Here is a 26,040-nt window from a genome sequence, read left to right as displayed (position 1 = left end):
CACAGTAAAATTATTCACTGAAGGCATAAGAGGATGTGCCGCCGAGGCTTCCGCACAGGGCCTGGTGCAAGACCGTTCCCCGGCGCCCGCACTGAAGGGATAGGACTTCAGCTTTCAGCAGGGGAGCGTCCATCAGCGACCAGCGCTGGCCTACAACGCCGAACCCCTGGAGGGAGGGCAATTTCCTTTTCTTATGCTTTAACAGAAGCATCTTTTTTTCTTCTCACCTGTCAGCAGGGGACTGGGCATCACGGATCACTGACGTGGCCGTCATCACCTATCACAGAGGCATCCACCGCCTTCTCATGTTTCTTCGGTGGAGGGGGCGACCTCACCCACCACAGAGCCGCACCCCGTATTCTAAGCTGTCAGCACGGGAGCAGCCATGAGCCAGCAAAGAGGTGGCTGGCGCAATACAGAGCAGTCACTCGGCCCCCAGCAAGGAACACTCGCAGCCCGCGTCCCCTACGGAGGAGACGAAAGGCACGCAACGATGAGTCGCCGCCCGGCCAGTAAGCATGCCTTAAATTCTGGGCAGCCCGCAGCACACACAGGCTGCAGAACACTGTGGATTGATTTTTGTGTGCCCTGCACGCAGAAATCATTCCACAGTGTGCTGCTAGAACCTTACTACATTGACCCTATCGAGAGCTAGGGGTGTGACAGGGGCGTTCTTCCTGTCAAACCCCTAGCTTGAGGTAGCGTCAAGATACACTAATACCTTTTAATGCACCCCAAGACTTTATAACTTTTGAAGCTGACTAGCATTGATTGCTCCAGTTTAGTCTACAGCCCACTAGTACCCCCAGGTCTTTTTCCATCTCCCTTTTCCCTAGCAGTACCCCATTTAGTGTATATTGGTGACATCCGTTCCTCCTGCCCATGTGCAGAACCTTACATTTATCAACATTGAACTTCATTTGCAATTTTTCTACTCAAGCCCCCAGCTTATCCAGGTCAGTTTGTGATTAGGGTTATTTCCCTTTATTGTGTTCAGTACTTTATATGGTACATTACATTGAACCATTGAAATATACAACTCGTCCCACAAAAATGAAGCCCTCGCACAGCTACGTCAATGAATAAATAAAAGAGTTATGATCCTTTAAAAGGGGGGAAAGAAAACTGAAAGTGTAAAAAAAAAAAGCCTGTGTCCTTAAAGGCTTAACATTCGATTGTGTGAGATTGGCTTTAGAGGTGAAGGAGAAGTGGGCCTCCGGACAGAGGCAGCCGTTATGAACGCTAGGCTCAGGAAACACATGCTTTAAAACCCGATTGCGAGCTGCCCATTGATGGGTCAACTTATTAAAACCAGCAATGCAGCTAAAAGTGATGGACGAGAAGCGGCGTGGAGTGGGTGATCTATGAGCCTTCAGCTGGCCCTGCTGAGATACGCGGCGATCTACGGGCACCGGCTCCACACCCTTCCCCTGACGTATGCGGCTGCACGGGCACCGGCTCCACACCCCTCCCCTGACGTATGCGGCTGCACGGGCACCGGCTCCACATCCCTCCCCTGACGTCTGCGGCTGCACGAGCATCGGCTCCACACCCCTGCCCTGACGTATGCGGCTGCACGGGCACCGGCTCCACACCCCTCCCCTGACGTATGCAGCTGCACGGGCACCGGCTCCACACCCCTCCCCTGACGTATGCGGCTGCACGGGCACCGGCTCCACATCCCTCCCCTGACGTCTGCGGCTGCACGAGCATCGGCTCCACACCCCTGCCCTGACGTGTGCGGCCGGATGGTCGCCGGCTCCACACCCTTCCCCTGACGTATGCGGCTGCACGGGCACCGGCTCCACACCCTTCCCCTGACGTGTGCGGCCGGACGGTCACCGGCTCCACACCCCTCCCCTAACGTCTGCTACACACGCGGCTCGCTCAGTTGCTGCGTACGTTTACATGGGACGATTATCATTGAGACTCTTGCGGTAGTCTGGGAATATTCATACGGGCTTGATGTTTATGGGATAAGTTGTATTTTTAACCCCTTAGTGACACAGCCCTATTTATTTATTTTTTTCATCCCACCCCTTTTTAAAAAAAATCGTAACTCCTTTATCCATCGACGTAGCTGGATGAGGGCTTTTTTGCGGAACGAGTTGTATTTTTCAATGGTGCTATTTAGGCCTCATGTCCACGGGGAAAATCAGGCCCGCCGCAGATTCTTCATGTACAATCCCACAGCGGGTCCCTCCTGCCCCGCGGACATGAGGCATAAAAATAAGAATAAACTCGCCTCTCCGGACGCTGCTGATCTTCTTTCTTCGGCCCGGCGGATGTGCTCGGCACACCGGCCGCGTGCATGCGCACGGGCTCCACACCCCTCCCCTGACGTGGGCGGCCGGACGGGCACCGGCTCCACACCCCTCCCCTGACGTGGGCGGCCGGACGGGCACCGGCTCCACACCCCTCCCCTGACGTGGGCGGCCGGACGGGCACCGGCTCCACACCCCTCCCCTGACGTGGGCGGCCGGACGGGCACCGGCTCCACACCCCTCCCCTGACGTGGGCGGCCGGACGGGCACCGGCTCCACACCCCTCCCCTGACGTGGGCGGACGGACGGCCACCGGCTCCACACCCCTCCCCTGACGTGCGCGGCCGGACGGGCACCGGCTCCACACCCCTCCCCTGACGCGGGCGGCCGCACGGGCACCGGCTCCACACCCCTCCCCTGACGTGCGCGGCCGCACGGGCACCGGCTCCACACCCCTCCCCTGACGTGCGCGGGCAGACGGGAACCGGCTCCACACCCCTCCCCTGACGCGCGCGGCCGCACGGGCACCGGCTCCACACCCCTCCCCTGACGCGCGCGGCCGCACGGGCACCGGCTCCACACCCCTCCCCTGACGCGCGCGGCCGCACGGGCACCGGCTCCACACCCCTCCCCTGACGCGCGCGGGCGGACGGGAACCGGCTCCACACCCCTCCCCTGACGCGCGCGGCCGGACGGGCACCGGCTCCACACCCCTCCCCTGACGCGCGCGGCCGGACGGGCACCGGCTCCACACCCCTCCCCTGACGCGCGCGGCCGCACGGGCACCGGCTCCACACCCCTCCCCTGACGCGCGCGGCCGCACGGGCACCGGCTCCACACCCCTCCCCTGACGCGCGCGGCCGGACGGGCACCGGCTCCACACCCCTCCCCTGACGCGCGCGGGCGGACGGGCACCGGCTCCACACCCCTCCCCTGACGCGCGCGGCCGGACGGGCACCGGCTCCACACCCCTCCCCTGACGCGCGCGGCCGGACGGGCACCGGCTCCACACCCCTCCCCTGACGCGCGCGGCCGGACGGGCACCGGCTCTACACCCCTCCCCTGACGCGCGCGGGCGGACGGGCACCGGCTCCACACCCCTCCCCTGACGTGGACGGCCGGACGGGCACCGGCTCCACACCCCTCCCCTGACGTGGACGGCCGGAAGGGCACCGGCTCCACACCCCTCCCCTGACGCGGACGGCCGGACGGGCACCGGCTCCACACCCCTCCCCTGACGCGCGCGGCCGGACGGGCACCGGCTCCACACCCCTCCCCTGACGTGGACGGCCACCGGCTCCACATCCCTCCCTGACGCGCGCGGCCGGACGGGCACCGGCTCCACACCCCTCCCCTGACGCGCGCGGCCGGACGGGCACCGGCTCCACACCCCTCCCCTGACGTGGACGGCCGGACGGGCACCGGCTCCACACCCCTCCCCTGACGTGCGCGGCCGGACGGGCACCGGCTCCACACCCCTCCCCTGACGTGGACGGCCGGACGCGCACCGGCTCCACACCCCTCCCCTGACGTGGACGGCCGGACGGGCACCGGCTCCACACCCCTCCCCTGACGTGCGCGGCCGGACGGGCACCGGCTCCACACCCCTCCCCTGACGTGCGCGGCCGGACGGGCACCGGCTCCACACCCCTCCCCTGACGTGCGCGGCCGGACGGGCACCGGCTCCACACCCCTCCCCTGACGTGCGCGGCCGGACGGGCACCGGCTCCACACCCCTCCCCTGACGTGCGCGGCCGGACGGGCACCGGCTCCACACCCCTCCCCTGACGTGCGCGGCCGAACCGGCACCGACTCCACACCCCTCCCCTGACGTGCGCGGCCGGACGGGCACCGGCTCCACACCCCTCCCCTGACGTGCGCGGCCGGACGGGCACCGGCTCCACACCCCTCCCCTGACGTGTGCGGCCGGACGGTCACCGGCTCCACACCCCTCCCCTGACGCGCGCGGCCGGACGGTCACCGGCTCCACACCCCTCCCCTGACGCGCGCGGCCGGACGGTCACCGGCTCCACACCCCTCCCCTGACGCGCGCGGCCGGACGGGCACCGGCTCCACACCCCTCCCCTGACGCGCGCGGCCGGACGGGCACCGGCTCCACACCCCTCCCCTGACGCGCGCGGCCGGACGGGCACCGGCTCCACACCCCTCCCCTGACGCGCGCGGACGGGCACCGGCTCAACACCCCTCCCCTGACGCGCGCGGCCGGACGGGCACCGGCTCCACACCCCTCCCGACGCGCGCGGCCGGACGGGCACCGGCTCCACACCCCTCCCCTGACGCGCGCGGCCGCACGGGCACCGGCTCCACACCCCTCCCCTGACGCGCGGCCGGCCGGACGGGCACCGGCTCCACACCCCTCCCCTGACGCGCGCGGCCGGACGGGCACCGGCTCCACACCCCTCCCCTGACGTGCGCGGCCGGACGGGCACCGGCTCCACACCCCTCCCCTGACGTGCGCGGCCGGACGGGCACCGGCTCCACACCCCTCCCCTGACGTGCGCGGCCGAACCGGCACCGGCTCCACACCCCTCCCCTGACGTGCGCGGCCGGACGGGCACCGGCTCCACACCCCTCCCCTGACGCGCGCGGGCGGACGGGCACCGGCTCCACACCCCTCCCCTGACGCGCGCGGCCGGACGGTCACCGGCTCCACACCCCTCCCCTGACGCGCGCGGCCGGACGGGCACCGGCTCCACACCCCTCCCCTGACGCGCGCGGCCGGACGGGCACCGGCTCCACACCCCTCCCCTGACGCGCGCGGCCGGACGGGCACCGGCTCCACACCCCTCCCCTGACGCGCGCGGACGGGCACCGGCTCAACACCCCTCCCCTGACGCGCGCGGCCGGACGGTCACCGGCTCCACACCCCTCCCCTGACGCGCGCGGGCCGGACGGTCACCGGCTCCACACCCCTCCCCTGACGCGCGCGGCCGGACGGGCACCGGCTCCACACCCCTCCCCTGACGCGCGCGGCCGGACGGGCACCGGCTCCACACCCCTCCCCTGACGCGCGCGGCCGGACGGGCACCGGCTCCACACCCCTCCCCTGACGCGCGCGGCCGGACGGGCACCGGCTCAACACCCCTCCCCTGACGCGCGCGGCCGGACGGGCACCGGCTCCACACCCCTCCCGACGCGCGCGGCCGGACGGGCACCGGCTCCACACCCCTCCCCTGACGCGCGCGGCCGCACGGGCACCGGCTCCACACCCCTCCCCTGACGCGCGGCCGGCCGGACGGGCACCGGCTCCACACCCCTCCCCTGACGCGCGCGGCCGGACGGGCACCGGCTCCACACCCCTCCCCTGACGTGCGCGGCCGGACGGGCACCGGCTCCACACCCCTCCCCTGACGTGCGCGGCCGGACGGGCACCGGCTCCACACCCCTCCCCTGACGTGCGCGGCCGAACCGGCACCGGCTCCACACCCCTCCCCTGACGTGCGCGGCCGGACGGGCACCGGCTCCACACCCCTCCCCTGACGCGCGCGGCCGGACGGGCACCGGCTCCACACCCCTCCCCTGACGCGCGCGGCCGGACGGTCACCGGCTCCACACCCCTCCCCTGACGCGCGCGGCCGGACGGGCACCGGCTCCACACCCCTCCCCTGACGCGCGCGGCCGGACGGGCACCGGCTCCACACCCCTCCCCTGACGCGCGCGGCCGGACGGGCACCGGCTCCACACCCCTCCCCTGACGCGCGCGGACGGGCACCGGCTCAACACCCCTCCCCTGACGCGCGCGGCCGGACGGGCACCGGCTCCACACCCCTCCCGACGCGCGCGGCCGGACGGGCACCGGCTCCACACCCCTCCCCTGACGCGCGGCCGGCCGGCCGGACGGGCACCGGCTCCACACCCCTCCCCTGACGCGCGCGGCCGGACGGGCACCGGCTCCACACCCCTCCCCTAACGTGCGCGGCCGGACGGGCACCGGCTCCACACCCCTCCCCTGACGCGGACGGCCGGACGGGCACCGGCTCCACACCCCTCCCCTGACGCGGACGGCCGGACGGGCACCGGCTCCACACCCCTCCCCTGACGCGCGCGGCCGGACGGGCACCGGCTCCACACCCCTCCCCTGACGTGGGCGGCCGGACGGGCACCGGCTCCACACCCCTCCCCTGACGCGCGCGGCCGCACGGGCACCGGCTCCACACCCCTCCCCTGACGCGCGCGGCCGCACGGGCACCGGCTCCACACCCCTCCCCTGACGTGCGCGGCCGGACGGGCACCGGCTCCTACTACTTTCTGTTCTACAGCCCAGCGGTGTGAACAGGCCTGGATTCCGGTTGCCATAGTAAAGAGGAGGGGTACGTACGGCTGCGTGCGCACTGGCGTCACATTTTCGCGCAGGCGCATCTGTCCTGCGCGGCGGCGTGTGACGTCAATTGCGGTGGAGGGAGCTGGACTTGAGGCGGCTGCTTGTACTGCCCGCGTCCGGTGACTGTTACCCGTGAGCGGTTAGAGGTCGCATAGCGCAGCCTTTCCGGGACAGCGTCGTCGTCAGAAGCGGTACATGATGAGCGTGGAGGCGTACGGGCCCAGCTCGCAGACCCTCACCTTCCTGGACACGGAGGAGGCCGAGCTGCTCGGGGCCGACACGCAGGGCTCGGAGTTCGAGTTCACCGACTTCACTCTGCCCAGTCAGACCCAGACTCAGGGGCAAACCCAAAGCCAGCTGGACGGGCAGGTATGTACGTTGCTTCCGGTATGCGGCCTGCTCGGCGGCCTGCCTGCTTCCCGCCTGCTGCACGCACGCTGCCTCCCCGGGTGAAGTCTGCTGGCTGCGCAAGTTCCCATAGAGATGTCAGGAGGCCGGTGTGCTGCATGTGGCGACCCTAGTATAACATTACAGAAGTAGTCGCTCCTCTCAGCGGTCCGCCCTCCCGCTACAACGTCCCGATCACTGATGTCACCAGCTCCATGACTGGGTGAACACTGACTGGTGACGATGACCTACCTGCTCCACAGCTTGTAATGCTGCTGTATAATGTTACAGAAGTAGTCGCTCCTCTCAGGGTCCAACTACAACGTCCAGATAACACTAATGTCTCCATCGCTGGGTGAACACAGGCTGCCTGAAGGGTGACGATGACACTTGTAACTAGTAATTAGGAAATTATAGTAGCAGTCTTTCTGGTGGCGCAGTAGGGCACACAGCTCTGCTACATGCACATCACGTAGACACAGCTCTGCTACACACGCGGCTCGTACGTTTACATGGGACGATTATCATTGAGACTCTTGCGGTAGTCTGGGAATATTCATACGGGCTTGATGTTTATGGGATAAGTTGTATTTTTAACCCCTTAGTGACACAGCCCTATTTATTTATTTTTTTCATCCCACCCCTTTTTAAAAAAAAATCGTAACTCCTTTATCCATCGACGTAGCTGGATGAGGGCTTTTTTTGCGGAACGAGTTGTATTTTTCAATGGTGCTATTTAGGCCTCATGTCCACGGGGAAAATCAGGCCCGCCGCAGATTCTTCATGTACGATCCCACAGCGGGTCCCTCCTGCCCCGCGGACATGAGGCATAAAAATAAGAATAAACTCGCCTCTCCGGACGCTGCTGATCTTCTTCTTTCTTCGGCCCAGCGGATGTGCTCGGCATGCCGGCCGCGTGCATGCGCCGGGCACATCCGCCGGGCCGCAGAAAGAAGATCCGTCCGTGAAGGAAGGAAGAACCACAGCGTCCGGAGAGGTGAGTTTAATTCTGGTACGGGTGTTTTGCGGATCCAGACGGCTTCCATAGAAGCCTGCGGAAGCCGTCCCCACGGGAGACCCGCACTAAAATGGAGCATGTCGCGGTTTTTTTCCCGCACGCAGGTCCGTGCCTGGAGGGAAAAATGACATCCGCAGGTATTTAACTACCTGCGGGTGTCCAATGCATCCCTATGGGGCGCGGATCCGCGTGCGGGAAAAATGCTGCGGATTTTAAATTAGGCCTCATGTCCACGGGCAAAAGAAGAATTAAAATCCGCAGCGGATTTTAACTCTTCTCCCGCGTGCGGATCCGCACCCCATAGGGATGCATTGACCACCCGCGGGGTAGATAAATACCCGCGGATCGTCAATAAAAGGGATTTTAAAAAAAATGGAGCATGAAAAAATCTGGACTATGCTCCATTTTCATGCGGGTCTCCCGCGGGGACGGCTCCCGCGGGCTTCTATTGAAGCCTATGGAAGCCGTCCGGATCCGCGGGAGACCTAAAATAGGAATTTACTCACCCGCTCCGGTTCTTCCCTTCGCCGAGGCTTCATCTTCTCTCCGTCGCGGCCGGATCTTTTTGCTTCGGGCCGGTGCATGCGCGGGGTACGTCACCGACGACGTCCTGCGCATCCGGCCGCGACGCAGAGTAGATGACGCTGCGGCGAAGGGAAGATCCGGAGCGGGCGAGAGGTAGGTTTATTCTTATTTTCAGCGCTCATGTCCGCGGGGCAGGAGGGACCCGCTATGGATTCTCCATGGAGAATCCGGAGCGGGCCTGATTTTCCCCGTGGACATGAGGCCTTAATGTACTGAAAAACGTAAAAAAAACCTCTTAAATTAAATAAAATGGGGGGGAGAAAGAAGTTCTGTCATCTTTTGGTTCGTCTTGTTTCTTCCGCGTACAAACTGCGACAGACATGATATGATTTTATTCTATTAGTCAGTACAATTCCTATGATACTGAACGTGTGTGTATATACATATATATATATGTGTGTGTGTTGTTTTTTTTTCTTCTGACGACGTTCATTGTGAAGGGTAAATGCATTACTTTGATAGATCAGACTTTTACGAATGCAGCAATACCCACTATGTATTTTTGTTTTATAATTTAGATTTTTTTTATTGTAAATATTGCAAGAGGATTTTCTTTAAGCTTTTAATTCCTTTTTTTTTCTTCAACAATTAGTAAAACTTTATTTTCATTTTCACTTTTCTTCTTGTCCAACAACAACTAGTGATGCTTTGATTGCTCCTGCAATATGGTGTGATGCCACAGCATTACATTATACTGCGATCACGCTGGCAGTCTATCAGGCCACCCCACGGGAATGGCTTGATGGGTATTCTGCCAAGACAGCCCTTGGGCCTTTCATCGGGCCCCCGGCTGCCATGCCACACACAGTTTCCTGTGATCTCTTTGCAGGGGGCTGTATGGGACCCTGAACATCGTTCGGTGCATTTAAAGGGTTAATGGCTCCGATCAGCTGCTCGTATGAGTGGAACTGTTGGTGTCGGCTGTAATAAACAGCTGATGCCCGCTCTGTATGAAGGGAGGTCGTCCCGCGAGCGCTACTTGTCTTCTGCATCCAGCTGTTCTTAGAGTGCTCTGAGCAGGGTATACAGAAGACAAGCGGGGCCGCTTGTCTTCTGCGCCCAACTGTTTTCTTCTCGGAGTGCTCAGCTGTGAGCTCTTCAAGCGGGGTATGCAGAAGACAAGCGGGGCCGCTTGTCTTCTGCATCCAGCGGTTCTATAATAGCTGAGCGCTGCAAGCGGGGTATGCTGGAGCGCTGTGTTCTTTACTCCCCGGCTGTTCAGGGAGCGCTCAGCTGGTATACAGCTGTGCGCTCTGTGCGGAGTATGAAGAACACAGCTGGACCGCTGTGTTCTTTATACCCCGGCTGTGTTCACGAAGCGGGATACAGCTGAAACAATACTATCGGCTGTATATCGCCGTGAACTCCTGATAAAGCTGATCGTTCTCGTTCAGCGTGCTGAAAGAGAACAATCCAGGGATTCCTTGATGAAATCTGCACAATGTCAGTGAAGTTAGACCCAGCGATCTCGCTCAAGACAGCTTTGAGCAATTTTTGAGCGAGAATCATCAGGTCCAAATGGGCCTTAACCCTTTGCAATCCAATTTTGGATTCAGGGTTTCCTAGGGGGCTTTCTCTTTCTGCAATTATACAATGGCGCCATCTGCTGGCTAGAGCCAGTACTGCGGTATGGGACATGCTGGAGAGGCCCCCGACAACAGAGTGGCCAGTAATATACAGTTAGAATACTTTGCCGGACGTCTTCCGACATCGAAGCTGTACAGCCTTCAATCAGAATGTCGTCAGACAGTGGATTGGAAAGGGTTAACATAGTATGTTAGGCTGTAGGGAGACAATGTCCATCTAGTCTGTTTACAGACCCCCATTGTTGATCCAGAGGAAGGCAAAAAAGTAAGTGTGTGGCTGCCGCAGTATTTCCTACCTGTCTGAACTTGTCCTAAGGCCTCATTCACATTATTGTGACCTCTGGTATAGAGCGCCCCGCAAAAGGGACCCTGTGTTTGTCAACTAATTTCCTTAGGGTTTTCATCAAGTATAATGTAAGGACGTATGTAATATGGAGTACAAGAGGACTTGACTGTGTGATGGTTTCCTCTCAGCCAATACACTGCACTACCTGTGCTGCAGTGCAGTGTCTCCTCAGCTGCCCTGGTACTGGGAATCTTGTAGTATTTTAATGTTGTCTAACCGGTTCTGTGACCAGGATATCCAGGTGTACAGTGCTGAGTATAGAGAGAGAGAAGTCGCCAGTGTTGTATGTTACTTATTACAATTTTAGGCCTCATGTCCACGGGGAAAATCAGGCCCGCTACGGATTCTCCATAGAGAATCCGTAGCGGGTCCCGCCTGCCCTGCGGACATGATGCTAAAAAATAAGAATAAACTCACCTGCAGCGGTCCCTGCGTGTCTTCCTTCCGTCGCGGCCGGATCTTCTTTCTTCAGCCCGGCGGATGGGCTCGGCACGTCGGCTGCATGTGGTGCGCATGCGCCGGGCCGAAGAAAAGTTCTGTCCGCGAAGGAAGGAAGACACGCACGGACCGCTGCAGGTGAGTTTAATTCAGGCGCGGGTCTCCTGCGGAGCCGGACGGCTTCCATAGGCTCCAATAGAAGCGTGTGGGAGCCGTCCCCGCGGGAGACCCGCGCCTAAATGGAGCATGTCTGGATTTTTTCCTGCACGCAGGACCCGCGCCTGCAGGGAAAAATGACTTCCGCAGGTATTTAACTACCTGCGGGTGTCTAATGCATCCCTATGGGGCGCGGATCCGCGTGCAGGAAAAACGCTGCAGATTTAAAATCCAAATTTGCCCGTGGACATGAGGCCTGAGACTTTTAACGTGTACAACATGATAAACGTAACAAAAGTTAAGCAGCCACTCTCGACTATTTTCTGTCCTGTCCATTATTGTAATTCTGAATTTTAAGGAGTTTTCCAGGAACAATGCTGTTGGTGACTCATCCTATGGATTGCTGAGCTCTGTTGGTGCAGCCCATGTGATGTCCCGTAAGTCGGGTGTAAACGCAGACCAGAGTGGGGGGCGACCCAGCGGGAGGGGTGACTAGATCACCTTCTAGTGGTTTTAATGCATGGGAGGGGGTTGTCCACAGTTCTTACAACTTGGACCACCCCTTAAAGAATATATACTGGACTCTGCAGACGAGTACGACGTTAACAAGGTAAATCTTTTTAAAAGCGCACAGAATTCAACTTAATACAACTTAATCACATAGTCACCGTTTGCCTGAAGGTGGTTATCAGCAAAAATTGGATGCATATCTAGCCGACCCTTATGTGACCAACTGTGCGGAGAGCTGTAAGGGTCCTTTCACACATCAACGTGGCAAAGCATGTTTTAGCGCACCCTATCATTGTGTTGGGTGATGAGATGTGCTAAACGGCCAAAGATAGAGCAAACAGTGCTCGAAAATCGCAGTGCTGTCCAGCGCCGCGATCAAACACCCATCAGCGAGGCATCTTTTTTTTTTTTAAACAATTGTTCTTTATTAGTTTTGACAAAGAAGAATGTTCATTTAGTTACAATGAGAAAAGTATTTAACAAAATAGGTACTTAACAGTATCTTCAAAGTATGCATCTTCAAATTATTCTCCTTTTGCGTGCGTATAGTGTCCTTTTCACTGTCCTGTGAGGCAAGAGTGGGTGTGGAACAGAATTTTTACCAACCTGAACATAGATCAGGACATTATATATATATATATATATATATATATATATATATATATATATATATATATAATTTTTTTGTTCAAAGCAGAAAACCGTATACCATAAACAGTTATCATGTAATTGCAAAGTATTTGAAATGGGGGGGGGGGGGGGGGATAACACAGGGGGGGTTAGGAGAGATAGTTATATAGCCATGGATTCCACTTGTTTAGGTATTTTGCATAGCGTCCACTTTTTTGGGCATAAAGCTTTTCATATATGTTATGGTCTGACATTACCTTTGCGATAGCGGGGACGTTTGGGGATTTCCATCTTCTTGAGATCAGCAGCTTAGCGGTGAGGAGGATATGGCCCAGTAGGTTTCTCAGTGGGCCAGGGATGGATCCATTGTCTAATAATAGTATAGCCAGAGCTGGGGATTTGGGAATGCCCAGTCTCACGATCCTTCTCAGCATAGCGTATACGTCATTCTAAAACCCTGAAAGCTTTGGACCGCTCCAAAATATGTGGTAAATACTGTCTGTGTCCGCATTGTCTCCAACAGCAGTTATCTATTTCAGGGAAGGCTCTAGCTAGTGCCACTGGGGTGTAATACCACCTGGTCAAGACATTGATTTGAACCTCGAGAATGTTTGAATTGAGGGTAGATTTATTCGCCCACGTGAAGGCCGAAAGCCACTGGTCAGGTGTGAACCTCCTTCCTACATCTCTCTCCCAGTTGGGAAGGTGAGCTCGTTTTACATCTCTCATGTCACCAGAGAGGATATCATAGCAAGTTCTCACAAGGGAGCGGGACGCCAGAGTAGGATTGTTGAGTATTTGCATTAGTTCCCCTGGGATTTCCATGGCCCAAGGTCTAGTGGCCTGCAATAGTGAGCGAACTTGTAGGTATTTAAATATATCTCCTTGTGGTATAGTAAATTGCTTCACCATGGCTGAGAAAGGTAAAATATCTTCGCCCTGCAGCGCATCTCTCAGATTTGCAATTCCCCTCTCCACCCACAGCCCAAGATCCAGATCTGGGATGAAGAATTCCAGAACTGTTAGTGGGAAGTTGTCAATGGATCTCCCCGGTAAAGGACCGTTTTTTTGAGCCAGCCAGATCCACGAGTCCACCGAGGCCTGCATGGGCAGTGAGATAGAGCGAAGCTTGTGAACCCAGGGCAGTGCTGGTGTAAGAAAGTTGAGTATTGAGGCTAGTAGGAGCCCACCAATGGGTTTGTTGTCGATCAGATGGGATTCTATTTGAAGCCATCCTGGACCTGAAATCTCTTTCAACCACTGTCTGGTTTGATTGATATTAATCGCATGGAGATATGACCATAAATTCGGAACCCCCAAGCCTCCTTGTTTCCTATTAAGATATAGGATAGACGCAGCGACCCTTGGCTTTCTCCCTCTCCATATAAAATCAGAAAGTTGTTTTTGGAGCTTTGCAATTTCTTGTCTAGGTATCGGGAGAGAAATTGTACGGAAAAGATATAGGATTTTTGGCAAAACTAATATTTTATAGAGTACCACACGTCCCATCCAGGACGGCTCCTTACTCGCAAGGGAACCCAGTTCAGTCTGGAGTTCAGACATTAAGGGTTGCAGGTTGGCTGGTATGATATCGCATAAAGGGACGCATAGTTTAATTCCTAAGTATGGAATGTTTTTCCCCCATTGAAATGGGAATTCTTTTTGGATGTTATTTTTTAGTAAGTTATCTATGTTTATGGCTAATATCTGGAATTTATCTATATTTAACCTCTAATATGACACCAAGCTGAACTGGTGAATTATGTCACAGACCTCCCTCAGTAAGGTTATGGGGTCCGAGAGGAGGAGTAGTACATCATCGGCGAAGAGACTGATTTAATGCTGTCTTAGGCCGGCCCGGGATTCCTTTAATATTTGTTTAGTCTTATGGATTCTGCTAGTGGTTCCATAATTAGCGTGAACAGTAGGGGGGACAAAGGACAGCCCTGGCGGGTACTGTTGGTGATATGGAAAGTTTTTGAGACAGTGCTGTCCACTAGAACCCTGGCAGAGGGGGAGCCATAGAGGGCTTGTATGTCTTTGAGTATATTTCCCTGAAAGCCAAATTTTTCCAGTGTGGCGAAGACGAAGCCCCAATGTAGCCTATCAAAGGCTTTTTCTGCGTCTAAAGCCAGGAGCAGAGATGGAGTGCGGCTTGTTTATGCCATCGCCATGAGGTTGAGAACTCTCCTTGTACCTGATGTCCTTTTGTGAAACCCACCTGATCGCTATGAATTATTTGTGGGAGTATTCTTAATAGTCGTTGGGCTAGGAGTTTTGAGTAAATTTTCGTGTCACAATTTAATAGTGAGATGGGCCTACAATTGGCTGGCGAGTTTAGAGATTTACCTTGTTTGGGTATAGTAACTATGGTGGCGCTTAGCATCTCCTCTGGGAGCTTACCAGAGGACATAGCTTTGTTAAGCGTTTCAGAGAGGCAAGGGGCCAGGTCCGTGGCGAAGTCTTTTATTCTATTCATTCGAAAATCCGCCTGGACCCGGGGCCTTGTAATCTTTTAATGTTTTAATTGTTCGAAGGATCTCCAGAGGGGTGATGGGGGCATTTAATGTTTTGAGTTGGTCTTCTGTGATGGTTGGAAGATTTATTTTCCATGTGGAAAACACATCTGTGTCAGGGTTTGTGTTGATTGAAAAATATTCAGCCAGGGATTTTTTAATCGCCGTATTGTATTGGGGTAATCTCATAAGGGGAACATTGTTCCTCCAGTTTCTGGACACCAGAGAGAAGTTAGTAGTTTCAAATCCATAGAGGAGTTTAAAAGGGGACTTGATGTCTTTCTGGAGAGGAAGGATATTACAGGATATAAATCTTAGGTTAAGTGTCAATCCGAGTATACAGGCAGGTGGGAACTATTAGGGGTTGATCCAGGGAACAGTCTGATTGCCATTAGGGAGTCGGGAAGGAATTTTTTCCCCAAAAGGGCTAATTGGCTTCTGGCCTTGGGGTTTTTTGCCTTCCTCTGGATCAACACAGGAGGATAGACAGGCTGGACTAGATGGACATTGTCTTCATTCAGCCTTACATACTATGTTACATACTATGTTACTATGTTTCAAGCGTAAGGAATGTAGGGGAGTGGTCCGACCATGTTGTAATGCCTATCTCTGCTCGTCTGACCCCTGGGAGGGTCCATCTGTCGACCGGGATTAAGTCGATCCTGCAGAAGGATCTATGGTGGGAGAGTAATATGTATATTCTCTAGAGGTTGAGTTGAGGCACCTGAAGGTGTCAAAGAGCGTTTCTCTGTGTAACCACGGAGCTAGAGCCAGGGACAGTCTATTAGCGGAGCTAGTGATGTGTGTTTTACCGGGGATGATATTGAAATCACCGCATAATATAAGTTTGCCTGCCTAAATAAACTTTGCGGATCTTTTTCAGAGTTTTGTTTAAGAAGGAAATTTGGGAAGAGTTTGGAGCGTAAATGTTTACTAGAGTTATTTGGATGTTGTTGAACGTTCCCACTAGTATTATATATCTTCCATGGGGATCAGTCATCTGTTCCGTGAGAACAAAATTAATGGTGTCTTTAATTGCTACCAAAACTCCTGCTTTCTTCCTCTCAGCACAGGACATACAAATTTTTTAGAATTTTTTATGGGAGAATGAGGGATGCGCTGCAGACGAAAAGGGTGTCTCCTGGAGGCACAAAATATCCACTTTGTTTTGGAGTGCGTCTTTCCAAACCGCTGACCTCTTAAAGGGGGAGTTTAGCCCTTTAGTATTAAGGGAGCATATTTTTATAGACATATTGAAAATAAGAGTGCTTTTGAAAAGGTGGATCCATGGAAGACTATCAGTTTTTGGAAGGAGGGGGATGTGGTAGGAGACATGTACATTTAACACAAAAACAACTGGCCAGGAACGCCAAACAAAATGGCCAGATAGAAAACCTTTTCTGAGAAATAGAAGGGTAGCATGAAACAGCAACATGAATATAGCTGTCTTCGCAGGGGGGGAGAAAGTTCACCTGACGTTGGGAAAAGGAAGTAACCTCCAATCCTGTTAGGAAATGCCGGTGGATCAGCGGGGAGGTGATGACTGGGAGCTTTCTTTAGATGAACCGGCAGGGAAGACGAGATCTCTGTTTTGAGGTTTTTCAAGAATCTGGACGTCCCAGGACAAGAGGGTTTTTTTCGCCTTCCTCTGGTTTGTTGATTATATGTATAGAACCCTCTCCGTGGAGGATTAATTTTGTGGGGTAACCCCATTTATATGGGATCTTTTCGAACTGAGCAGGGAGGGTAGGTACCTTGCGGGAGGCGAACATGAGCGCCTTTTTAACATGAAAAAAATGGATCCTCGCTATTACATCTCGCGGGACATTGTTGTGAAGAAATTTTGATTTTTGTAGGCGATGCGCCCTGTCAATGATGAGTTCTTGGTCAGGGGTGGAGGGCAGAAGCTTTTTCATTAATTGTAACAGGAAGTTCTTTAAGTCAGCTAGGCCAATTTTTTTCTGGAATACCCCTGAACTTAACGTTGTTCCGTCTGTTACGGTCCTCCAAGGCTGCCATCTTCACTTTAATCTGACCCACTTCCTCCTCTAGGGAGTAATGCGCGTCTATCAGAGTATTATTCGAATTAGTCAGTTCTTGCATTTTATGTTCAACATGAGAGGTTCTTTCCTCTATTTCTGATCTAGTGGAATTAAAAGATGTGGAAAACGTGTTGAGGTCTTCCCGCATAGAGCTTCTTAGTGCGAGCATCATTTCTTTAATGAAGGCTTCTGAAGCAGGTTGATTTGTGGTAGGGACCATATCTAGGAATTCTGCAGCATTAGGTGGGTGGAGAAGTGTATTTGCTGCCACTTCTAGTCTGGGTCTCCTTTTATTAGGGCTGGATGTAGGAGAATCCCTATTACCGGGGGTTGCCATGTGGCTGGGTGCCATTTTAGCTGAGTGTAATGGATGCTGAACCCTCACTCACCCCTCCGGATGCAGTGCCGAGATGTTCGTCTCCCCGAGCGGCTCCTGGGCTGTCTGCCGATGTCTCTTGGTTCCTTGGGGGCTCACTGACTGAAGCGTGGGAGCTATCTGAGGAGGAGAGGAGCGCTGCTGTCCGGTCTCTCCTGCTGCTGCGAGCGGAGAAAAAGGTCGACCCACCCGCTGCGGGGAAGCCTTCGCTGGCTTGCGTCAGGTCATGCCGGGAGTGCAGGGACGTCGAGTAAGTAATCCTGACGGTGATGGGTCCCGCTGAAGCAGTATAAGTAGCTGTGGATGTTAGGGCCGGAGCGGACCTTAGGCAATGGCGTCCGTCTCGGTCCTCTGTCAGGCCACGCCCCCAGGCCTCATTGATTTTAATGGTAGTGTTATACTGCGTTTAAGGCAGCATTAACGCCCTGTTAATTCCGGTAAAAAGCGCCTATGTGAGGGAGGCCTAAGGGTCTGTTAAGACCTGCCGATTTGTCATTAGCCCATTGACTCAGCAGCCTGTTTATACCAACAGACACGCTGTTGCCTCATTCGAAGAGAAATCATTCAGTCATTCACATTTGCTGTAGTAGTGAATGAGAAGGACTGATTGATCAGTATGTAAACCGCACAATTAGAGAACGAGCCAGCGGTGAATTTTTATGCGTATCAAATGAACGAAAAGCGAATGATTTCATTCATTATTTAAAGAGGTTGTCCCGCAACAGCAAGTGGGGTTAAACACTTCTGTATGGCCATATTAATGCACTTAAAGTGCATTAAATATTGGCCATACAGAAGTTATATACTCACCTACATGGCGTCCTCCCCCTGTCTTGGCGTCCCCGTCTCCCTGGTGCCGACTAATTTCTTTATCTTCTGCCTTAAGACGCGCTTGCGCAGTCTTCACTTGTTCTCTGTGGACTAGCCGCTTCAGCGTGCTCGCGCATTACAGCTCGCGTGCGCAGACGAGCTGTCACTTCTCGGGAGCGCGCTGGAGCGGCCATTCTGCTACCAGCCTCCCATGGTGCAGGAGCACGAGCAGCCAAGCCGCCCAGGTAAGTGAGGGGTCGGGGGCGCTGTGCTAAAACGAGGAGGAAGGACATCGCGGGATGGTGCTATTACCTGGCCTTCTTTGTTGTCAATGGAAGGGAGAAGCAGCTGTTCGCTGAATCCTCCGCAGACTCCACCTCCCTCTTACATGTGTTCTGCCGACCAGCCAATGGGGTGGCTGGATTGGCATTACATTCAATAGAGGTGCACGCTTCCCGCGATTACGTCGGTCACTTCATGTGACCGACCTCTCGGGAGCGTCACGTAGGGCTGCAGCAAGCGCGGTACACCGTGGGAGAATTCCCGCGGTGCACCCTGGGAAATCACGGGCGCCATTTTAGAAGGAAGATTTTTATAAGTGCATAAAAGAGAATATTGGTGAGTAGAAAGCGTTTTAAAAACCGCTTCACACTGCTATAGGATGCCGGTGGCTTCACAGGGGGACTGGGCTGCTTGTTAATTTTTCATTTTGGAGGCGGGACAACCCCTTTAAGCATTGGCTGCGTTGACATGGTTAATAGTCACTCATTGAAATGATTTTTTGAATGATAATCGGTCCATGTAAAAGGGCCTTAAAATGGGTGTTTTTTTTTGTTTTGTTTGTTTCTGTTTCTTATGGATGCGATTATGCTTAAATCTACCATCAGGATTAGAGTTGCTATAACGTGGGAGATTCTGCATTTGTCTGTAATACCAATACAGAAAACCCCTATTGTGCTCTTATGTGCGGCCAAATACTACATATTTTTTAAAGTTTTTCGTGGAGCTGGTAGAAAAGCTTTGCTTCTGAAGATGTCTCTTCTGTAATGTATTAGGCGTTGCTATCCAGTGATTATTGCTTTGACTAGCGAGTGCCCAGCAGGTTTTATGTATTTATAGATGGTTGTGACCCTAATTTGTCCCTTCGATCTGGGCATTGGTGAATGGCTTTGACAAACAGCCTAGTAGTGTATAGAGGGGTGACTGGAATGGCAAATGCTCATCTTTTCAGTACTTCTCTGAAGGAAGATGTGACCGAGGAAGTAAGTTCTACTGTCAGAATCACTTGGATATGCAAAACCTTAATGGAGTTATTCTATGTTAAAGTGACATGTCAGATTTCCAAAGTTCGGCCTGGTCATTTAGGAGTTAAGCTAAAATCATCAAGTCCTTTAACCATGTTAACCAGTGGTTTCCTATTCAGTGCGTAATGGTGACACGTATTTCTTCTGCCCACGTGCAGAACCTTACATTTATCATTTGACACTTTTCTGCCCCCAACTTATCTAGATCCTCATACAACCACCTTGTGTCCTCTCGTATGTTTATATCTTTACATAGTTTTGTCATCTGCAAATATTGATATTTTACTGTACAATGCTTCTACCAGATCATTAGTACATATATTAAAAAGAATGGGGCCTACTACTGCCCTCTGTGATACCCCAATAGTAATGGTGATTTCCCCTGTGGAGCCCATTAGTAATTGTGACCCAATCGGTGTGTACCCCCGCTGTTCTCGATCACTGACAAGTTACTTACCCACTAAGGCCTCATGTCCACGGGCAAAAGAAGAATTAAAATCCGCAGCGGATTTTAACTCTTCTCCTGCCCGCGGATCCGCATCTCATAGGGATGCATTGACCACCCACAGGTAGATAAATACCCGCAAATGGTCAATAAAAGTGATTTTTTTTTTTTTTGATTTAAATGGAGCATGAAAAAATCTGGACCATGCTCCATTTTCGTGCGGGTCTCCTGCGGATCCGGACGGCTTCCATAGGCTTCTATTGAAGCCTATGGAAGCCGTCCGGTCCCCGGGAGACCAAAATAGGAATTTACTCACCTGCTCCGGATCTTCCCTTCGCCGCGGCTTTATCTTCTCTCCGTCGCGGCCGGATCTTTTTTGTTCGGAACGGCGCATGCGCGGGGCACGTAACCGACGTGCCCTGCGCATCCGCCGAGCCGAAGAAAGAAGATCTGGCCGCGACGGGGAGAAGATGAAGCCGCGGCGAAGGAAAGATCCGGAGCGTGCGAGAGGTAAGTTTATTCTTCTTTTCAGCGCTCATGTCCGCGGGGCAGGAGGGACCCGCTACGGATTCTCCATGGAGAATCCGTAGCGGGCCCTATTTTCCCCGTGGACATGAGGCCTTATACATATTCTCACCCAGACCAAACATTCCCAACCGTTTATGCAGCCCAGTAGCATACGCTTTGGAAAAAGTCCAGATACATAAGATCTAGACTGGATCGGGGAGAGTCACTGGAACTTGCCTCTTCGTAGAAGCTGATCAGGTTCGTGTTACAGGAGCGATCTCTCATAAACCCATGCTGATATGTTATACAGCTATTTTCCTTTAGGCCTCCTGTTCACGGGTGACATGTCACTGCGTTATCCGCGGCGATAATCTGGCTGCGGGTAACACAGTGAACGCTTTTCAAAGACCTAACTATGGAAAGCACAGCCTGATGTCCACGAGAGGAGAATCGTAGCGATTCTCCACTCTTGGGATTCAAATCGCAGCATTCTGCGACTTGCCGCGATTCTCTGCGATGCTCACCGCGGAGACCTGTCAGTTCTCCACCGCGGCGGAATATCACTAGCGATATTCTGCCTCTGCTGTGGATAGGCAGCCTTAGGTCCTCTAGGATAGCATCTCTTAAAAAAAACCTTCAAAAGTTTTACACAGAATAGAAGTAAGACGTACCAGCCTGTAATTTCCAGGTTCACTAATAACCCCTTTTTTGAATATCGCACCACATTGGTGATGCGTCAATCTAATAGAATAGACCCAATCACTATAGAGTCCTTAAATATAAGAAACAAGGGTCTGTGTATCACGTTATTTAATTCCTCTAGAACCTGCGGTTATATGCCATTGGAACTCAGTGATTTGTCTAGTTTAATTTTTTTTTTTTTTAAGACTGCGCCGAGTTAGGCAAGTGACATTTAGTGGAAAGTTTACTTTTATCACTGCATATCTGACATTTCATTTTGAATACACTGGAGAAAAAACTATTTAATAGATTTGCTTTCTCCTCATCACCCTCTACAATTTATTCTACATTATTTATTACAGGGCCAACACTTTCAGTATTAATCTTTTTATATACTGCAGTTGAGTTTAGCATTTTACCCTCTTTTGGCCAAAAAGGCCCATTTAGACACAACGATTATCGCTCAAAGTTTACTCAAAAGCCATCTTTTGAGCAATAATCATTGTCTAACTGTGCTGACATCGTGCAGTTTTTGGTAAGCTGTCGCTCATCGTTGTCTTTCAGCATGCTGAAAGACAACAATGAGCCTTATCAGGGATTCACAGACTGGATATAGCTGATACGATTGTTTCAGCAGTATCCTGCTCCCTGATTGCAGGCTGGGTATGAAGAACAGAGCTGTCCAGTTGTGTTCTTCATACCCCACTCGGAGTGCTCGGCTGTATAACAGCCGGGCGCCCCAAGCGGGGGACAGCTGGATGGAGAAGTCACCTTGCTTGTTTTCTGCATCCTCCGCTTCGAGCTTAAGGAGATCGCTAAACGTTTAAGCGATCATCTTGCACTGTAAATGACACAACGTTTATCGCTCAAAAGACGTCTTTTGAGCAATAATCGTCTCTAAATGGGACTTTAGTCTCTCTATCTCCATCTTTGCCGCTTTTATCAGATTTTTTTTAAATTCCTTTTTTTTTTTTTTTTTTTTTAGTGCTCCTTCGCTGCCTTCTTGTTTTAGTCGCTTAAATGCTCTTTTTTTTTTTTTTTTTTTTTTACTGTCCATTGCCCCTTTTACATCCAAATCCACATTGGTTTGCTCCTAGTCCTAGCCTTTTTAATCCTGTAAGGTGTGAACCGCTCACAGTAAGGATTAGGAGGTTTTCAAACGTTTCCAATTTGTCTGTACTCCTATTTTTGAGGACATCGTCCCAGTTAATATCGTTCAGGGCATCTCCGTGCTGGTCAAACTTTGTCTTCCTAAAGTTTTAGTATTTTTGTAGCTCTCCGATAAAACTTTCTAGAGGGACAAGTTGAAATGTTTTATAATATGATCACTGTTTCCCAGGTGCCCCTCCATCTCCACTCCTGTTGTTCTGTCAGGTCTGTTGGTTAATATTAATTTCAAAATGGCCGTCCGTCTAGTCGTCCTATAGAAGTTGGGTTTATATTTCCTAGTTTATATCCTGATAGTTTAAGTCCCCCACAAAAATTGCCTTGTCGTAATTTGCTGCTTTATCAATTTGCTTCAATAATAAATCTTCAGTGGCTTCTGTTATATTTGGGGATTTATAGAAAGCGCCTATGAGGATTTTGTTTTTCCCTTCATGTATTTTTACTCAGGGACTCCACATGTTCACCCCCCTTCCACAGATCTTCCTGTAATGTGGCCTTTAACCCCCTTCCAGCTCCAGCGCGTACGTTTACGTCCTGGCAGCGGGGTACTTCCCGCAACAGGGCATAAACTTGCGTCCTGGGGATAGTGCGAGATCATAAGTCAGTCATAGCCGCCCTCCCACTGCAACAGCGGGGATGCATCAGAGATGCCCCCTGAGGTGCGGCAATCTCACACAGAAGGCGATCAACGCTCAAGCGATCTGAATAACGCAAGGCTCACACGGGATGTATGTGGAATCAGCTTGTGGAGGCCCGCAGCGGATACCAGCTTTGAGCCCGACCATGGCGCTGCGTAGAGCCTCGTAAGTACCGCACATAACTGGCAGTCATGCGCAGTACACCGTTTTTTGTTTGTTTTTCCCGCACCGTCGCTTAGCGATTATGCGGGTATCCGCAGCCCGTACACAACGTAGTTGCATATGGGCTGCGGGTATATCAGCAACCATGGAGCACAATGGGCTCTATGTTGCCGATATCCGTGGTAAAAATCCAACCTGTTGCATTCTGTTTCTGCAAGTGGATTACGTAATTCTAACCCACTAATGTGAGCAGAATTGTGTAATCCAGTGCATTTGATTGATCCTTGTATTACCGCGGATCAGACTCATGCTGAATCCGTTATTTTTATCCGGTTGTGAGACCAGCCTAGTTGTAGATGGCTACCTTTTTATCATGTGACCGGGGACCGCTCAACGAGGTTACTGCCCAGGCTCTCGGCGACCTTTGGTAGCCCAGAGCAAGGAGATTTTAAATTTTCCCCGCTCCTGCGAATGTGTCTGGCATTTTGCCAGCGGTCGCATGAGCAGAAGCCAGGAAGTCCACAGAGGAGGATCGCGTCAGGGTTCAAATACGGAGGCCTCCCCAGTAAAAAGTTTAATCTCTTCTCACCGATCGCATCGGTGAGTGGAGATAAAACTTCAACTTTTTTATTTTATTTTACGTGATCGCCATTATCTATTGCATAACGGCGATCACATGACTAGGGACCACTCACCGCAGACCCCCACCCACCCCGTAATATCTCCAGGCTCCTTCGGTAGTCAGGAACAGGGAAATTTTAACCCCTTAGTGGGCTTTAATCCTAGAGGAAGTAAAAACATGCATCCTTTTTAGGATTAAAGCCACATGGGCTATGGATGTGACCGCTCCATGCTGTCGGTGCCTGGAGGTAGCTGACAACATGGAGCTGCCATCCCGGGCTTCGAGCCCCTCCCCCGGCAATGCGATCGGCGTTATCCAATGGATAGTGCCGATCGCAATAGAGTAAATAAAGTTTAAAAAAGTAAAAGATTACTTTGAGCATTAAGAAAACTCTTAATGCTCGAAGCTCTAGAACCCATATTTACAATGTTCTCGCTGATTTTTCAGATGCCGGATCAAAAAATTTCAGTTGTGTAAAAAAAATTTGGGGAAATCCTGCGATTTTATAAGAGTTCTGGGTAGCACCTCAAGAGTTTTGAAGAAAACTCAATGCTCGAAGCTCTAGAACCAATATTTACAACGTTCTCACTGATTTAGTTATATCATTTTTGGAAGTTAGCACCCCAGAGATACATTTGTTGATTTTTTTTTTAATTTTTTTTTTGCTTAATTCGCTAGAACTATTTTTAAAATTAATTGCGAACTCTAGAACTCTTTGGGGTGCATCCAGAACTTATGAAAAAATTAACTTTTTTGAAAGATGGGGTGCTGACTTCAGAGAGGGAACTACCATCCACGCCCCCCCCCCCCCCCCCCCCCCCCATCTACCCCAGCAAGCATCGGCTCAGTGAGCAGCAAACAATGGAGCCAATTAGAGATGAGTGAGCATACTCGCTAAGGGCAATTGCTCGAGCGAGCATTGCCCTTAGCGAGTACCTGCCCGCGCGGGGGAGGGATGAGTTGCGGCAGTCAGCCGCAATTGCCCTTAGCGAGTATGCTCGCTCATCACAAGTGCCAATATATCTCATTGTTGCAAGCTGCTCATTTAGATCCAGGATCTGGGCTTCCAAATGAGCAACACACTTGCATCTCGTATAGCATTATACACCTGCTGATCAAGGACTGCATAGATAGCACAAGATGTACACTGGACGGCATTGTCAATCATGGAGCACATTCTAAATCAGAATCATTGAGATAGATTGAGTAAAAAAAAAAGTTGTATATATGTAAAAAGTTTTAAATGAGCAGTAATTTAAATAAGTTATTCTTCCAAAGTCACTGATCCCAGTGACCCACTTATGACAGTTAGAGGACAGCTCGCACACTCATCTAGATTTTGATTGATGTAGCTATTATCTTTGTTCATCCTCTGTTGAAATGGTCTTTGAAAGTTCCTTTGAAAACAATGGGTGAGGCGTTCCAAGGAGTAGATTTCATATTCATGCAAGTTTTGTGTGTATCATCTGTGTGAATTCGCCATGGTGCTGCGTTCTCGTATTGGTTCTCGCAGCCAATTAGCACATCTTTAAAGTGCAGCAGTTTATTTGCAGTAAAACCCGTCCCGATGGCGCGCTCTCCAACGTGCAATTTATCTTTGGGTTTTGTCAAACTCCTATCGCTTCTTGGAAGTTGAGAATCTCCGGGGTGGCTTTCAATGGGAAACCTTGCAAATCACGCCATGTAATGTGTATTCCTGTCCCATAGAATACAATAAGTGATAAGTTCCGCGGAACATGAAAATATAGGACATGCCGAGATTTAGGACATTCAAAAGAAGGGGTTCATGTGAGGTTTGTGCAATGTATTTTTTTTCTTAAATTCCCCCCTCGTTTGTCCGTCAGCCATCCGGTTTACATGGAGCTTTATTCAGTTTAAACAAATGTTCAATCGTTCTGATTCGCTGCTACAGTGAACTGAACAAACCCCAAAAATTAGTTTGTGTTTAACCCGTTAGTGACCAGCCCACTGTGTTTTTTACATCCTGCCCAAATGGGCTTTAATCCCTGAGGACATAAAAACCTGCTTCTTGCAGGGATTAAAGCCAAGTGGGCTGTGGACGTGACAGCTCCATCTTGTCGGTTCCCGGAGGTAGCTGACAGCATGGTGCTGTCATCCCGGGGTACGGGGAGTGTCGCCACCCCTCCCACACGCGAACCAGTTTTAAAAAAAAAAAGTTAGATTCAGCTGCCCTCATGAATCAGATCCATGGGGGCAGCTGAGATTACTCACCCCCGTCCTCCGCACTGTCCCCGAAGCATTACGTCAGCGGCATGCGCAGAAGACTCGGAGCCGCGGGAAATTTGAAATTTCCTGGCTCCCGTCACCTGAAGGTAGCCTGGAGGCAGGACATGTCAGTAGCGACCTCAGTGAGCTGTCCCCGATTCCGTGATCGCCGTTAACCAATGGATGACTGTGATCACGGAAAAGTGTGTAATTAAAACAAAAAAGTTAGTTTCACCTTCCCTCATGGATCGAATCCATGAGGGGAGGTGAAAATACTCAACC

At 52.6% G+C, this 26,040-nt stretch overlaps 1 protein-coding gene across 2 annotated transcripts in view; it reads left to right on the top strand.

The window, feature by feature from the left end:
• Nucleotides 1-6,645: 6,645 nt before the first annotated feature.
• The window catches only part of UPF1 (UPF1 RNA helicase and ATPase), a 112,848-nt gene continuing 93,453 nt past the window's right edge, over nt 6,646-26,040 (top strand). For both annotated transcript variants that reach the window (XM_066604564.1, XM_066604563.1), the window contains exon 1: nt 6,646-6,975. In XM_066604564.1, coding sequence (XP_066460661.1) covers nt 6,802-6,975 — 174 coding nt within the window. In that variant the 5' untranslated portion in view covers nt 6,646-6,801. The remainder of the gene's footprint in view (nt 6,976-26,040) is intronic.

This window comes from Eleutherodactylus coqui, chromosome 5 (assembly GCF_035609145.1).
Source record: "Eleutherodactylus coqui strain aEleCoq1 chromosome 5, aEleCoq1.hap1, whole genome shotgun sequence".
Classification (NCBI taxonomy): Eukaryota; Metazoa; Chordata; class Amphibia; order Anura; family Eleutherodactylidae; genus Eleutherodactylus; species Eleutherodactylus coqui.
Note: the sequence above shows the minus strand (reverse complement) of the source record. Positions and strands in the feature narration are given on the sequence as shown.